Raw genomic sequence first — 13,521 nt, forward strand, 5'->3', positions numbered from 1 at the left:
TCCTGAAAAATTACTCCAACGTTGGTGTGACGACAGTGTCCGGTAGGTATAAAAGCTGAGACGGAAATTTATCTGCTCATACCTCCAGACTTGGCCTTAAGGGTCACCAACCGCTGCGAGAGCAACTATTATCACTGACCGGCGGTGCCAGAGGCTGGGGACGAGGAGACGTTAGATACTTCCCAGGTGAGGCTGGCGCATTTTAGAATAAACTTCCATACAACTTGAATATGTATAATGGGGTAGAGGTTCTGCTTGTGTGGGCGAATTACGCATTGTTCTAATTTATTTCGGATGTTTTTGACAGCAAGACATTCAGTTAACGCCTTTGCTCTTAATTCTTTTTAATGCTGCTGCTGCGGTTTCAGTGGCACACTGACTTGTTTTATGATTGTATGTGAAGTAAATTACAACAACCAGCATTAATAAAAAGTGTTAAAACAAATGGCAATTTGCACTTGACAAATATATTTTTCAGAAAAATGAGACTAGTCTTAATATTGAAGGAAATAGATTTACTGCTGTGCATCCAAGTAGACTAGTTCATTTTGCCCCCACATTAATTTCACACTTGTAATACGCTATTTCCCATTTACCATGATACATTTCTTCAACAGACAAGCAAACTAAATTAACATGAAGTCGACATGTCTGCTCATCCTGGCTTCTCTAACGGTCTGCAACTGGACGCTGTCTGGAGGACAGGGCATCTCTGCTGAGGATGACACGGACCGAAGGACCATAGACGACATCATTTTACAGAGAGCAGAAAGTCTCCTGCTACGGTCCATTCTCAAAAAGATGCAGGATGAAGACGGCAGAAACGGTTAATAAATTTTGGGTTTGGGATCAATTTTAGGTCAAACCAGGAACGATTACTGACTTTAAAGCAGACTAATGCCACAAAACACCTAAATGTTTCATTATTGTTTTAATTTATTCATTAAATGTTATACTAACATGATCTTATGATATCTGGGCTATTTCTGTGGGCTATGTTTGGACCTGAAAGTGGACAAATGTTTTCAGCAGTTGTCAGCTTTATGCGTTCTTGTGGGTGTTTTCCACTTAAATAACTGTACATGTTAAATAAAAAATTATGTTTGAAATTATGTTTTAAAGGGGGTATTTGCAAAGAATATTCCCGCAGTATAACAGAAAGCAAAGACCATCAACGATACCCTTATGTGCGCAATTTACGCACGCAAGAGAAACGGGGGGAAATGTCTCTGCAGTAAAGTCATACTTAAAGTAGACTTGGAGGTTTTTGAAGTAATCTAAAAGGTATTTTTCTACTTTTTCCAGAGGGGTTTTCCTCTCAGCCAGAATGGGTAACAAAACGACAGCATCCCGGTAAAAGATACAGCGAGGATCTGGAGAAGCGGCAACATCCAGGGAGGCGAGAAGAGGACGAGGATGAACAGTACCTGGATGTGCAAAAGAGACAGCATCCGGGGAAGCGCGAAGATGAAATACACTCATTCATGGACCTCCAGAAAAGGCAGCACCCGGGAAAGCGCTCCACGACGGGACACCTTTCTGGCAACCCCGTTATACTGCTCAGTGAACTTTCAAAACGACAACACCCGGGCAAGCGTTACCTGGTGCTGCAAAGCAAACGCCAGCACCCAGGTAAGCGCCACTCCGAGGACGAGGACGAGGACGAGGACGGGGATGGGAACTGGGATGTGGACGCGGATGGAGAAGAAAACCTGTCTGAGTTGGAAAAGCGTCAGCACCCCGGAAAACGGTTTTGGGATAACTCGAGTCCGGATTTAGGCACAAACAGTCCGTGTGATGTTTTGGACCCTGCGGGTTGCAGCAAGACCAGTCTGCTGCTCGACTTTTTAGACAACATTAACAAGAGTCATGCGGAGGAGAAGAGACAACACCCGGGTAAAAGGTTTGCACCGGAGGAGGATTTAGTGGAAGGAGAGTAGGTTAAACACGAGTCTTGTGTGCGTGTACTGCCGTATTGTAAAGACATAAATGTATAAATTAAGTGACCATAATAAATTATGAAAAGTGAAAAAATAGTTTACATCATTAAACCTTTTGTGCCACAGTTTTTTCTTTGGCAGACAGTTACTGTCATCATCAAAAGCATTTAACTGATGGTTTGTTTGAGAGCCCTTGCGTAATTGTCCTCCAAACTTTGGACTCTCTGTCCATGTAGTTTTCAGAAGAGTTTGTGCCATATGTTGATCTATTATCAGCTATTATTAGTATTTATTCACTTATTTTCATTACTTTTATCCTTACATCAATTTCAAGAATTAAAGCATTAGTCTACTGGCTTCAGCCATGGTGCCTCTGTGAGGCAACACAGCTAGTCAGTACGTGCTTGAATAAAGATTGAATGAAAGTAGCTAGTTATAAGAAACCCCTTCATTGACAGATTTGTGTTTCATTATTTTCTACTTATGTGAAATATTAGAAATACTAGAGCAAATAAATTGGGTCACTGATTAATTTTCTACATTACTGCATGTATTGAGTTCATTTAATGTTGTAAATTAAAAGCTGCCTTTGTCTTAAAGTCACCCATGTTTTTGTTGGAAAACAAAATGTTTTAGTTGTAATACATGCCTTATAGTGTACTATTAAACTTGATTCAACCCAACCAGGTCTAATTAGTGTGTAGTCCAACGAAGTTGTCAGCTGCCTGAGCCTCTTCAAACTTGATTAATACAGTTCAATAGCAGACAGACCGTGTCAGTATCCACTCCTCTGTGTAATTGGGCTCATTCCATTAGAGCCTTGGGAGCAGCTGTCCATAGGTCTGATCAATATGCAAATTATTCATCATGCATGAGCTGGAGATGGAGACCTAATGGTGGAGATGTTTCACTGAAATGCACACACACACAAATACAATCACACTCACACAACTTTCCGCTCCCGCAGAAATACCCAGTGTTCAGTGGATTGACAGACTTTTGAATGCACATTCAAATAGGCAGAATGAACAATTTCAGATCAGGTTTATTTCATGGTAAAGCTATTTTACACTAAAGGCATCAAGGAAATAAAGTAAATGTTAAATCATTAATTTTGTTAAATTGTTTGTGGCTTCAGAGTTTCCTTTTTTTGTTTTGTTTGTTTAGATCCTGTTTTTATGAAACCAAAATCCACACACCCCAACACACATTCAGAACTACACACTTGAACCTGTGTAGTTAAGTGGTTTCCAGCAATTTTGTTTATGAGCCCCCAAAATGGGGCAAAATCAGCCCTCTTCACAGTTTCTGATCTCAGTGTGGACATTAGTTGAGCTCCTTAAACAAATCCTGCTTTTTCCTTTTCAGGCTGCATCACTTGAGGGATTTTTAGGGTCCTGAAAAGATATAAGAATCCAGGATTGCTTAAGAAAAAAAAAATAGATAAAATAGTTTTACATATAACATACTTTTGCACAATATTTTTTTTCTTAATTTTTGTGTGGAGTTTTGGACTAACCCCAGATTAAGGCCACAGGTGAGATAGTATATCATTATGGGGCACAAAGGTCCATTGGATCCCTATGTCCTCTATTCCACCTACTCTATCCATTGCTCTGTTGTTGTCCCTAAAAGTCAACTCAGGTTAACACGACACATGTACATATTTTGGTAGATTAATCTCTAGAGTAAGTAACGACAACATGGAGCGAAATTTTGGCAAATTGTTTAAATAGAGTGCGTGAAGGTTTTAAAACTAGAATTTGATGTAGGACTGAGCCTCAGGGTTAGGCAGGTTAATAAAAGCAGGCTCTACCTAAATATCTTAAGTGCAGTTAATTAAATTGTCTCAAACCATCTGACACAGAGTCCACACATTCATTTATCCAACCTTGCATTTTGAGCAAGCACTCCACTGGCAACGCCAAACTTTTACTCATTTCAAAGATTGTGAAAGCCTAGATTATTTACAGCCGCAGTGCACTTAAACACATAAACAGTAGAATGAAAACACAATCAGAAATTAAAAAAAATTAAAAGTGCATTAGAAAAAACACGGCACCAAACAATGTACTTACAGCAAGTCCAGAATCGTGATGGAACTGCTTCAGTGAAGTACGCTTCGCTTGTGGTTGCCTGCGGTTTGTCCCTCCTCTCTTCCCTTCCTGACACAGTGCTGATCACATGACCAGGTAGGGCTGCTGCTGCTGCTGCTGTCGAGCTGTCAAAGAAAATCCAAACTGTCAACAACATTGTGGTTGTCAGATACATTTGTAAGTATAAAGGACCCGTCCTGTGAATTTAGCGTCTGCGCGTTTGTTTTTGCGAAGTTATAAGTGATTTAATTTCGCGTTTTGAACAACGACACCGCAGAAACGTTGGCTAAAGAAAGCGAGACGTGCTACTAGCATTCTCCCGCTGACGCTACAGTCTCTGCGGGGTGTAACGGGAGCCAAAGTTAAAATATTAAAACAAAAACGGCGCGACTGAAGACTTTAGGCAATTAATATCCAGGTAACACATACTAAAACAAAAACAAAAAAAGTGCTCTAACGCAGCGAGTAAAAACAAATACGTGTATTTAGCTGTGTGTGTGTGTGTCGCTAACGGCGTAGGTTGGACGCACACATTGGTGGACTGGGTTGATCAAATCTGAAGCTGACGTTAATTTCTAGCTGTAAAATGTAATTTAAGTTGTAATTATTGTAAAAAAAAATATATATATATATTTGGCGTGTCACTCATTTAACTGCAGTTTGAATCAAAAAGCACGCGTGCACTTGAATGGCAATAAATGTAGATTATTTCCACTTCATTAGTAAGAACAGTGTTACACGATAATCAGGAGAAATGTGAGGTTCTTTCTAACTTCATGACTTCATGAGATATGGCTATGACGCTTGTTTATTGATGTCACAATCCTGCTCAGTCACGTAAAAGTCACACACTGTGTCCTGGCAGTGAATTACACAGTGACAAGACATGGTTGAAATTCACACTCCAACAAGAATACATGTTTGAATCTGCGTTGGGATTTTGTGCAAGTTAGTGCAAAATGCATTCCTAAATTCAAGCGTGTGACATGTCATGTGTGGATTTTGTTTGAACTTTTGTATGCACCCTAAAATATATATATATATATATATATATCAGAGACTGCTCCTGTTATGTGCATACATGCACGGTGACATGCATGGAGCAAGGGGAAGCAATGACTTTCATGAGTTGGTATTACAAGTCATGTCGAGGCACCTGATCAAAAACAGCACCTCGGTTACATGCGTTTTTGTGAGCGCCGGTATTTGTGCATGTGCGACGTCACCATGGACTTGAAACTTGGGCAGAGACCACACATCAAATTTTGTGTCAGACTCGAGGGGGGGGGGGCAACGGAAATGCTTTGGAAAGCGTTCAGCAAAGAGCTGGGCGAGGCCTTTTGAGCCGCATTTGCTTTTTTTTTTTTTTTTTAAGAGTGGCAGAACGTCACTGGTGAGGAGCCCAACTTGGTGTTTTTTGTTTGACTTTCGCGGGGTTGTGCAACGTGGATTCTTCCCTCAGGGTCGGACTGACAACACCGAATTCTGACATTCCGAGGCATCCGAAGGAAAACATGCGTCGCAGTGACCCAATCGTCACTTCCCGCCACTCCTGCGCACTGCATTTGGCTATCTGGGACTTCTTTCTGTTACCCAAGAGATTGACAGAGAACTTGATGTGCACTCTCTGCTCAGGTTTCAGGTCCACGGTGAAATTGCAGATGTGCGCGTTCCAGTGGCCACAAAGCACGTGTAACTCAGATGCTGATGTTGATCAAGCGTTCTAACTTGGAATACTTACTCATTAAGGTTATAGCCACCCCCCACCCCGCCCTGCTCCGTGCTCATCACAGTGCTGCAACCCATCCACCCACAACAGGAGCAGCCTCTGAACTTTTTGATTGCACGCCTCATATAGCCCGATTCTGCTTTGTCCTGCCTTCCAGTGAGTGTCCTGGGATTTTTCTCAGGTGTCATGGAGCTGATGCTGGGAAGGTTGCAAACCCCGTGACATGCGGACCGCAGCAGCATCGCACCACCTTGCATCTCTTCTCCAAAAACACCGCCGCCTGCTGCCATCATGGCTTCCAGCTACCCACCTCCCTTTGAGGGCACAGGTGAAGTGAAGGAGGGCTTTCTTTGCCCTCTGTGCCTGAAAGACCTCCAGTCATTCTACCAACTCCAAGACCACTACGAAGAGGAGCACTCTGGGGATGACCGTCATGTTCGAGGGCAGCTCAAAAGTAAGTGCCATGTATTGTTCTTCACTCACAGCCACACGGCCAATTGATTTATATTCCAGTGCAAAACTAGTTTTTTACAACAACAACAAAAAAGATTTAATTTTTTTTTTCAAAAAAGGCAGTTTAATAAGGACAGTTTGAGAACAGGTAGAAGGGCACTGGTGTCGGAAGAATTTGAACCATATGCTGCTGCAGAATAGAAAAATGATTAAATGTGGAAAAAGTAGGACCTTGTTTGGAAATAGACACATGAATGAGTGAGCTCAGTAGTGTGGTAAAAAAAAAAAAGGTGCATTTTCATGGGCACAAATAATAGAGAATACACCTGCTAATGTGTATTTTGTTTGGCCAGTTTTATTGTTAGGGATGGCTCAAGGTCCCCTCAGTCATGCTGCCTTAGGCCTGGTTCGCTTTTCTTTTTAACCTCTTTTTTCTTTTAAAATATATGTTTTTATTGTCTTTTTTGGTATTTGTTTCTCTGCTGTGTGTTATTTTGTGATTGTATGGTGTAACATAGTGATTTTACTCTTAAAATAAATAAAAATAGAAATAGAAACTGATTTGAATTGCATAATTTCTTGTCAGCATTTTTCACTCATTTCTTGTGTCCTACTATTGTCTGCGTTCAGGTTTGGTTCAGAAGGCAAAGAAAGCCAAAGATAAACTTCTGAAGAGGGACGGGGATGACAGACCGGACACTGGCAGTTATGAGTCCTTCTACTATGGCGGAGTGGACCCTTACATGTGGGAGCCTCAGGAACTGGGTGAGACTAGAAAACTGAACTAAAACTCTTCTTTTCTTTTTTTTTCTCACCGGTATCAACATTTTAAATTATAGCCACAAAATATATGAAGAATTTCCGTTTTATATGATACACGAACAAAAGTGTTTCTCTTTTCTTTGTAGGAGCAACTAAAAGTCACCTGGACTTCTTTAAGAAACACAGAGCAGCCCGGATAGATCATTATGTCATTGAGGTCAACAAGCTCATCATCAGACTGGAAAAGGTGCACTTACAACAGCAAATCGTTCAAACAAAAATTGTTCTCGTGCTGTTGCTGAAATTAAAATTAGAATAGGCTTAAAAAAAAATGTAAACTATTTACCCTGAAAATGTATGTTTCAGTTGACATCGTTTGACAGAACCAACTCAGATGCTGCTAAAATTAGAGGTTTGTGCTTCCATTATAACTCTGACTAGTCTCAGTGTATGTAAACATGATTCATTAACTATTTTACTAATGAGTGCTTCTCCTGCTTTGTAGCCATTGAGAAGTCCGTGGTGTCGTGGGTGAATGACTCAGATGTCCCGTTCTGTCCCGACTGCGGAAACAAGTTCAACATGCGTAACAGACGGCACCACTGTCGCCTCTGCGGGTCCATCATGTGTAGGAAGTGCATGGAGTTTGTCCTCTTACCTATTGCCCGTATGTATGAACAACATCGTGGAAACACAGGGAATTGGATATCAGTTTTGCCACGTGTCTCAATGCTGTGAGTTTTATACCTTTTATCCATCCACAGAGAAGCTGATCAATGGGACTCGAGAGGCCCTGTGTGTGCCTGGAAGTCCCGGTCAGACCCAGTCGCTCCCAGCAGCAGCAGGAGGAGGCGGCAGCGGGATGGGCTCGAGGAGGGGCAGCATCAGCAGCTTGAGCAGTGTGACCTCCATGCTGGAGGAAAAGGACGATGAGAAGATCCGCTGCTGTCGCCACTGTATGGACACACTGCTGAAGAGACAGCAGAAGTTAGAGGAGAAGGACCACATGCCGGATATAGTGAAACTCTATGAGGTTGGTCACATGGTTCAAATGACGAGGACTCTCTCTTATTGTGTTTCCTCTGGCTGTGTTTTCTTTTTAAGCTCTGGAGTTTACTTTGTTGTATCTTTCCAGGCATTCGTTGTTTATATTTTGGGCTTTCCTGTTTCTTGCTTCCTATCAGAGGCTGAGGATGTGCATGGAGAAGGTGGATGAAAAGGCTCCAGAGTATATTCGAATGGCTGAGTCTCTCAAGTAAGCTGCACTAAGAAATACTTATTGAATCGTTTCTGACGTGACAGATGTTTTTTTTTTGTTTGAGAGACAGTTTTATTTCTCACTGTCAGCTGTGTACTTTCACAGTGCAGGAGAAACCACGTACAATCTGGACACTGCAGGCGGACTGAGACTCGAGGTCCAGAAATACTACGAACTCATCGATGCTCTGAGGTACACGTCGGTCCTCACTGACTCTTTCAACACTAAAAAAAAGTTTTTATTTCATGTTTTCCAAATATAAAGTATCGACAGATTAAATTGAGTTGTTTTTTTTGGGGTTTTTTTCTTCTCAGTAAGAGAATTTTAACACTGGGACTTAAAGATGAGCCACCACAGCATCCGAAGGCACTCCAGCTTCAGAGGATGATCCGCTACACAGCCACACTGTTTGTCCAGGTGAGCCCAAGTTCAGACAGGTTTTTGACAACGCTTTGGCAGTAAGAAAGGGAAATGCATCTGCAACCGTGTTCATGCACTAAAGCTCGGTACATAAAATCAGTTCAGCGACACAAAGGCAAAGAGAGAGTTACTGATCACACCTTATTGCAACAATACTGTCACTATTGGTCTCGTAAAATGTGTATTTTTGTTCTCACCTTTCCCTTCGGTGTATCAGGCGACTGACGTTAATGATCTGTTAGGTTTGTAAAATCCTTTTCCGCGACTTCAGCTGTCACTGTGCACCGAGCTGATGAAACGTTATAGAGCTTGCTGTTGTAAACTCAGCTAAAACCGCAAAGGTAGAAGGTTTTTTTTTTTTTTTTTTTTGATGGTGACGCCTCCTAGTTTTACGTCAATTTGACCAAATAGTTTTGGTACGTAGTTGTGTAGATGGAGACCTTATTTCTAAACAGCCAATCAAAACAGAGCAGTCTTTCACACAACTTAAGAATCATACACTTTGAACAGTCACATTAGCATTCTGCATACGTCTCCTTATCAAACACGAACACAAACATATTCTGCACCTCAGCTTATTGAACAAGCAACCAAAAACAATAGCTAAGATAAAAAAAAAAATTAAAAAAAGGAGCATTTCTGTTATTTTCTTTTTTTCAGAATAGAAAATATATTAACAATAAACTAAAAATTGTGTTTACATTATTTTGACGATAAACAAGAATGAATACGTGTGATTTTGTTTGGACTTAGGTCTTTTAAATTATGGATGGACCATTAAGTTCACTGAAAAACAGTAGCTAGTTCAGGCTAGTTATTATAGAGGTGGAAGTAAAAAAAAAAAAAAAAAAAAGATCTGGGCTCCAGACATGATGAAAATCACAAGTAATACTGAAATCAACCTCCCTTACTCACAGAACTAAATCCTCTTCAAATTCAGTATCTTTTCCTGAATTCACCCGTTCTTTTGCATCCTGTGTGTTCCAGGAGAAGCTGTTGGGTCTGATGTCTTTACCCACTAGGGAGAAATACAAAGAGCTGAAAGAAAAGAGGAAACAGGAACAAGAGAAGAGACTCCAACAAGAGAGACTGGTAAGATTGCGTACCGACACTTCTGTTGATATTTTGCCCGGTAGACAAGTTGCCAAATGTGTTTTCTTCTTCCATTTTCTGTTAAAACAGGCAACCCAGGAGTCTCTGAAGAAGAGGCAGGAGTCTGAGAGAAACCGTCCACACGCCAGCACCAACGGAGAGCTGCCTCTGGCCCCAAGAACCCAACGCATGACCAAAGCTGCTGGATGGTTGCCCTCCGCAGACTCCGTCCATGCACGCAGCGAGCTGGAGGACCCCCTCCTGCAGCAGATCGAGAACATTCAGTCATTCCTTCGTCAGGCGCGGGAGGCCCAGAGAGCAGACGAGGTGGCCATGTTGGAGGAGAACTTGCGTCAGCTGCAAGATGAGTACGACCAGCAGCAGACCAGCCTGGCTATCGCACTCTCCCAGAAGCTGGCGGAGGAGGAAAGCCTGCAGCAGGGGGAGCTAAATCGCCTGGAGGCTCGAGAAAGGGAGGAGAGGGAGCAATGGGGCTCCACCCAGCCTTCTTTCACCTGGGAACCGTCTCTGGATATTAGCCCAGCGGGGAGAGAGGAAGACACCGCGTCAGAGGACCTGACTCCTACAGCTGAGAGGAGTCCATCGTCAGTCAGGGCCTTCCCTGCTCTCACAAGCCAAGAGGAGTCTCCTCCCAGATTGAGAAGCCTAGGAGGGCATGTAACGCCACCCGGTGGCGAAGGCCAGAACAGCACCTCCCTTAACCCCTTCGATGAGGAGGACTCTACTCCCGTTGAGGAAGACCCATCCAATCCCTTCTTTGAGGACATCAAGAAGGAACACAAAGAGGCCACCAATGGGAAGAAAGAGTACAACCCCTTTGATGAAGATGAAGATGCAGAGGAGGACAAGCAGGCTGACACTGCACCCAGAAACCCCTTCGAGGATGACGTCACTGACACGGGTAACCCTTTCATGGAGGCCTCTGGGAACTCTCCAGAAGTCTCGACCAACCCGTTCGACGGGGACAACGACAATGAGGTTTTGCCTGATGTGGACATGATAGAGGAAGAACTGCTGCTGCAGCAGATCGACAACATCAGGGCGTATATTTTCGACGCGAAGCTCAGCGGCCGTCTGGACGAGGTCGAGCTCCTGTCAGAGAACCTGCGCGAGCTACAGCACACCCTGCAGGAACAGAAGAACAACAAGAAGAAGAAGAAGAAGAAGAAGAAGCACTGACACATTTTCCTCCAAATCCCCCCCCCCTAAAACACCTGCTACTTACCAAGTCCTGCGAGGCTAGCTCACTTTACATGACTGATGAGCCCACAGAGTTGGCGGTGGGGGAGGTCTGCTGCACCACAGATTAGCTGAATCCTTGAATTGAATACGTACTAGAGCTCAGTAATCTGGAGGAATTGACTTCATTTCCAAACATCTTTCTAAACCACTTATCCTGCATAGGGTCACTGCAGAGGGCTGGAGTCTCTCCCAGCGTGCACAATTTATAAGCACTGAAAGTCGAAATTCATTTGTACAGGCATGTCGATGAAGATATTAAAACCAGATGTAATAGCGCAAACATGAACAATGGAAGACGGAAGAGTGTCACTTCATCGATTGTTAAGTGAGACACTTGGACGGTCGTTCGAGTCGAGTCTGGCTGTGGTCTCGTCGAGGTATGACGTGTCTCTCTGGCAGAAGCCCCTTTTCCACTGCCACTATCAGAACTACTCGCCTCGACTCGCTTCTGGCACAGGCTACTTTTCTGGGTTTTGTTCTGCAGCGGCGTTACCATAGCGTAGCCGCGTGATGTCATGGCGACGTCATCTTCAGCGTGACACACAGACTCGCTCAGTCCTTTCGTCCGCTGCTGGACATCTCCACAGCAGACTGCAGCATGGCTTTGTGAGTTGCCGTTAGTCGAGTCTTGGCTGGTTAACAACAGCATGCCGGTACAGGACGTCCCGTGTTTGGAACAAGGCGGCCGTGATTGTGATGATTCTTTCTAACCAATCAGTACTCTGTGGTGTGTTTACGTCACCTTTTAGTATGATTTCAGCTCGCTTGGAACCTCGATGGAGTTGATAGCCAGTATAGTAATGCGATCGCAGTCAAGCTGAGCCGGTGGCAGCAGTGGATAAGGGGCTACGATGTCACCATTACTTTGGGTGAACACATTTTTTTTTCCATATTAGGTTAAAAGAGCACCCCTATAACATTCCCTACACCGTTGTTGGACTGACAATGGGCACTTTAAAAAAAAAAAAAAAATTATCAAAATTGATGCTGCTTGTGAAAACGTGGCACTCACATCACCCACAATGCAACTGGAGTGCCAACAGTTTGGTTGGAGTTTCGGGTGTGTAGCAGCTATTGTACTATTGATCTAACTGGGCCGTGAACAACTCTCAGTCCAAATAACCATCTGATTAAATAACGATTTTTTTTTTTTTTTTTTTTTTTTTTTTACGCCCATGTTTGGGCAGCCGAGTGTTTGAAGGAAACTGATCATTTGGAAAACGATTAGATATTAATATTTGATTTATCATTTCAGTTACAATACATGCACATTATACAATTAAGCCAATTTTGTCGCTTGTCACTTAAACGAGTACTTATGTATCTTTATGACATCACAAGAAAAAGCTTTTACTCATCAGTGAACTACCAATAACCACGTTAGTGACGCCATATCCACGATGGAAGTTTCATATTTGTTCCAACAGCTGTTAATTACAGCAAGAATTTATTTTCTGTAAAACTACATTTAAATGTTAAACATGTTGCTTCTCGGTGACATTTTCTGTCTGTAAGGTTTAGATCAAAGTCCTAATCGAGCTGATTTGTTTCATTTAATATGTTTTATTGCATCTTGTCTGTCCTGCGTAAGAAACAAATTTGCATTTTAAACGTCACGGAGGGCCCAGTGAACAAAGCAGTTTTCCCTGTCCTGCTGTGCGACCCTACAGGTTCTGTTCGTATTGTTTACAGTAGCATTCGGGCTGCACGAGTCACGTGTCTGCGTTCCCCTGAAGTGCCGTGTGATGTCGAGCTAGTGGTCGGGCTTGTCTTCCTGCTCTTGTTTTTTTTTGGTTTTTTTTATTATTATAAATTTGGACATAACGATAAAACGATTTGCTGAGAGATGTCACTCTTTTTCCGTGCTGTCAAGCTTGGATCTGTATGTGAAGCATGTTATCTGTTAAATAGTTTCATCTAAGAAGTCCGGTTCACCCGGCGTTTCCCCACGTACTGTGGGGTACTGAACACTATTCGCCAAGGGACATTGTGGCACCTGTCAGTGAACGAGACATCTAAAATCATTGAAATCCCAATGTGTACAGAAACTACCCTTATTTGTGAAGATGAAATAAATTCTTAGGTCAAAGAAACATCTTCCTGTAAGTCATATACTAACACTACATGAATGCCAGCAAAGTATTATCACTCATAGTGCTGCTAAGTCTGTCCTAACCTGAATTTGTCATTGTGCTTTCTGTCAGATGTCCATATTTCTCTTCATACACAGAGACAGTTCTTCGTGTCTTGTCTGCTGGTCTCACACCGCTAATCTGCAACATCTGCATACGACTTTAAGTAAAACATGCGACACTGAAAATGTTTCGTGACGGTGAGAGTAACTCGAGGAGCTCCTTTATGTGTTAAACAGTTGATTTTAGCTTTGGAAGTCATTTGAGTAACATCTCTGTATTTAAAACAAACTGTGAAATGAAAACATTTGACTCGACTACATTGATTTATAGACTTCATCTCAGCACCAATAAAGAAAAAAAAAAAACTTGTCTA

General features: G+C 42.5%; 2 protein-coding genes across 2 annotated transcripts; both read left to right on the top strand.

Moving 5' to 3' along the window:
- Nucleotides 1–67: 67 nt before the first annotated feature.
- Nucleotides 68–2,623, top strand: trh (thyrotropin-releasing hormone). Its single transcript, XM_069723951.1, has 3 exons — nt 68–186; nt 618–826; nt 1,306–2,623. Exons 2-3 carry the CDS (start codon nt 637–639, stop codon nt 1,938–1,940), a joined length of 825 nt encoding a protein of 274 aa, XP_069580052.1. The 5' UTR covers nt 68–186; nt 618–636; the 3' UTR covers nt 1,941–2,623.
- A 1,498-nt stretch (nt 2,624–4,121) lies between these two features.
- Nucleotides 4,122–13,521, top strand: LOC138636111 (rabenosyn-5). The gene is made up of 12 exons (XM_069723961.1): nt 4,122–4,213; nt 5,923–6,219; nt 6,849–6,983; nt 7,127–7,227; nt 7,347–7,392; nt 7,486–7,647; nt 7,745–8,013; nt 8,165–8,235; nt 8,344–8,430; nt 8,553–8,655; nt 9,646–9,750; nt 9,841–13,521. Exons 2-12 carry the CDS (start codon nt 6,057–6,059, stop codon nt 10,948–10,950), a joined length of 2,352 nt encoding a protein of 783 aa, XP_069580062.1. The 5' UTR covers nt 4,122–4,213; nt 5,923–6,056; the 3' UTR covers nt 10,951–13,521.

Source organism: Brachyistius frenatus, unplaced genomic scaffold (assembly GCF_029030835.1).
Source record: "Brachyistius frenatus isolate BFR_SWC_R1_liver_20210118 unplaced genomic scaffold, ASM2903083v1 Contig_6, whole genome shotgun sequence".
In the NCBI taxonomy this organism is placed as follows: domain Eukaryota; kingdom Metazoa; phylum Chordata; class Actinopteri; family Embiotocidae; genus Brachyistius; species Brachyistius frenatus.

Bases quoted from the DNA above. Each gene is read 5' to 3' on its own strand.
- trh (XM_069723951.1), top strand. From the start codon at position 637: ATGAAGTCGACATGTCTGCTCATCCTGGCTTCTCTAACGGTCTGCAAC. The intron at 827-1,305 runs GTTAATAAATTT...TACTTTTTCCAG, and splicing joins GGATGAAGACGGCAGAAACG to AGGGGTTTTCCTCTCAGCCA.
- LOC138636111 (XM_069723961.1), top strand. From the start codon at position 6,057: ATGGCTTCCAGCTACCCACCTCCCTTTGAGGGCACAGGTGAAGTGAAG. The intron at 8,014-8,164 runs GTTGGTCACATG...GCTTCCTATCAG, and splicing joins ATATAGTGAAACTCTATGAG to AGGCTGAGGATGTGCATGGA. The intron at 8,431-8,552 runs GTACACGTCGGT...TTTTCTTCTCAG, and splicing joins GAACTCATCGATGCTCTGAG to TAAGAGAATTTTAACACTGG.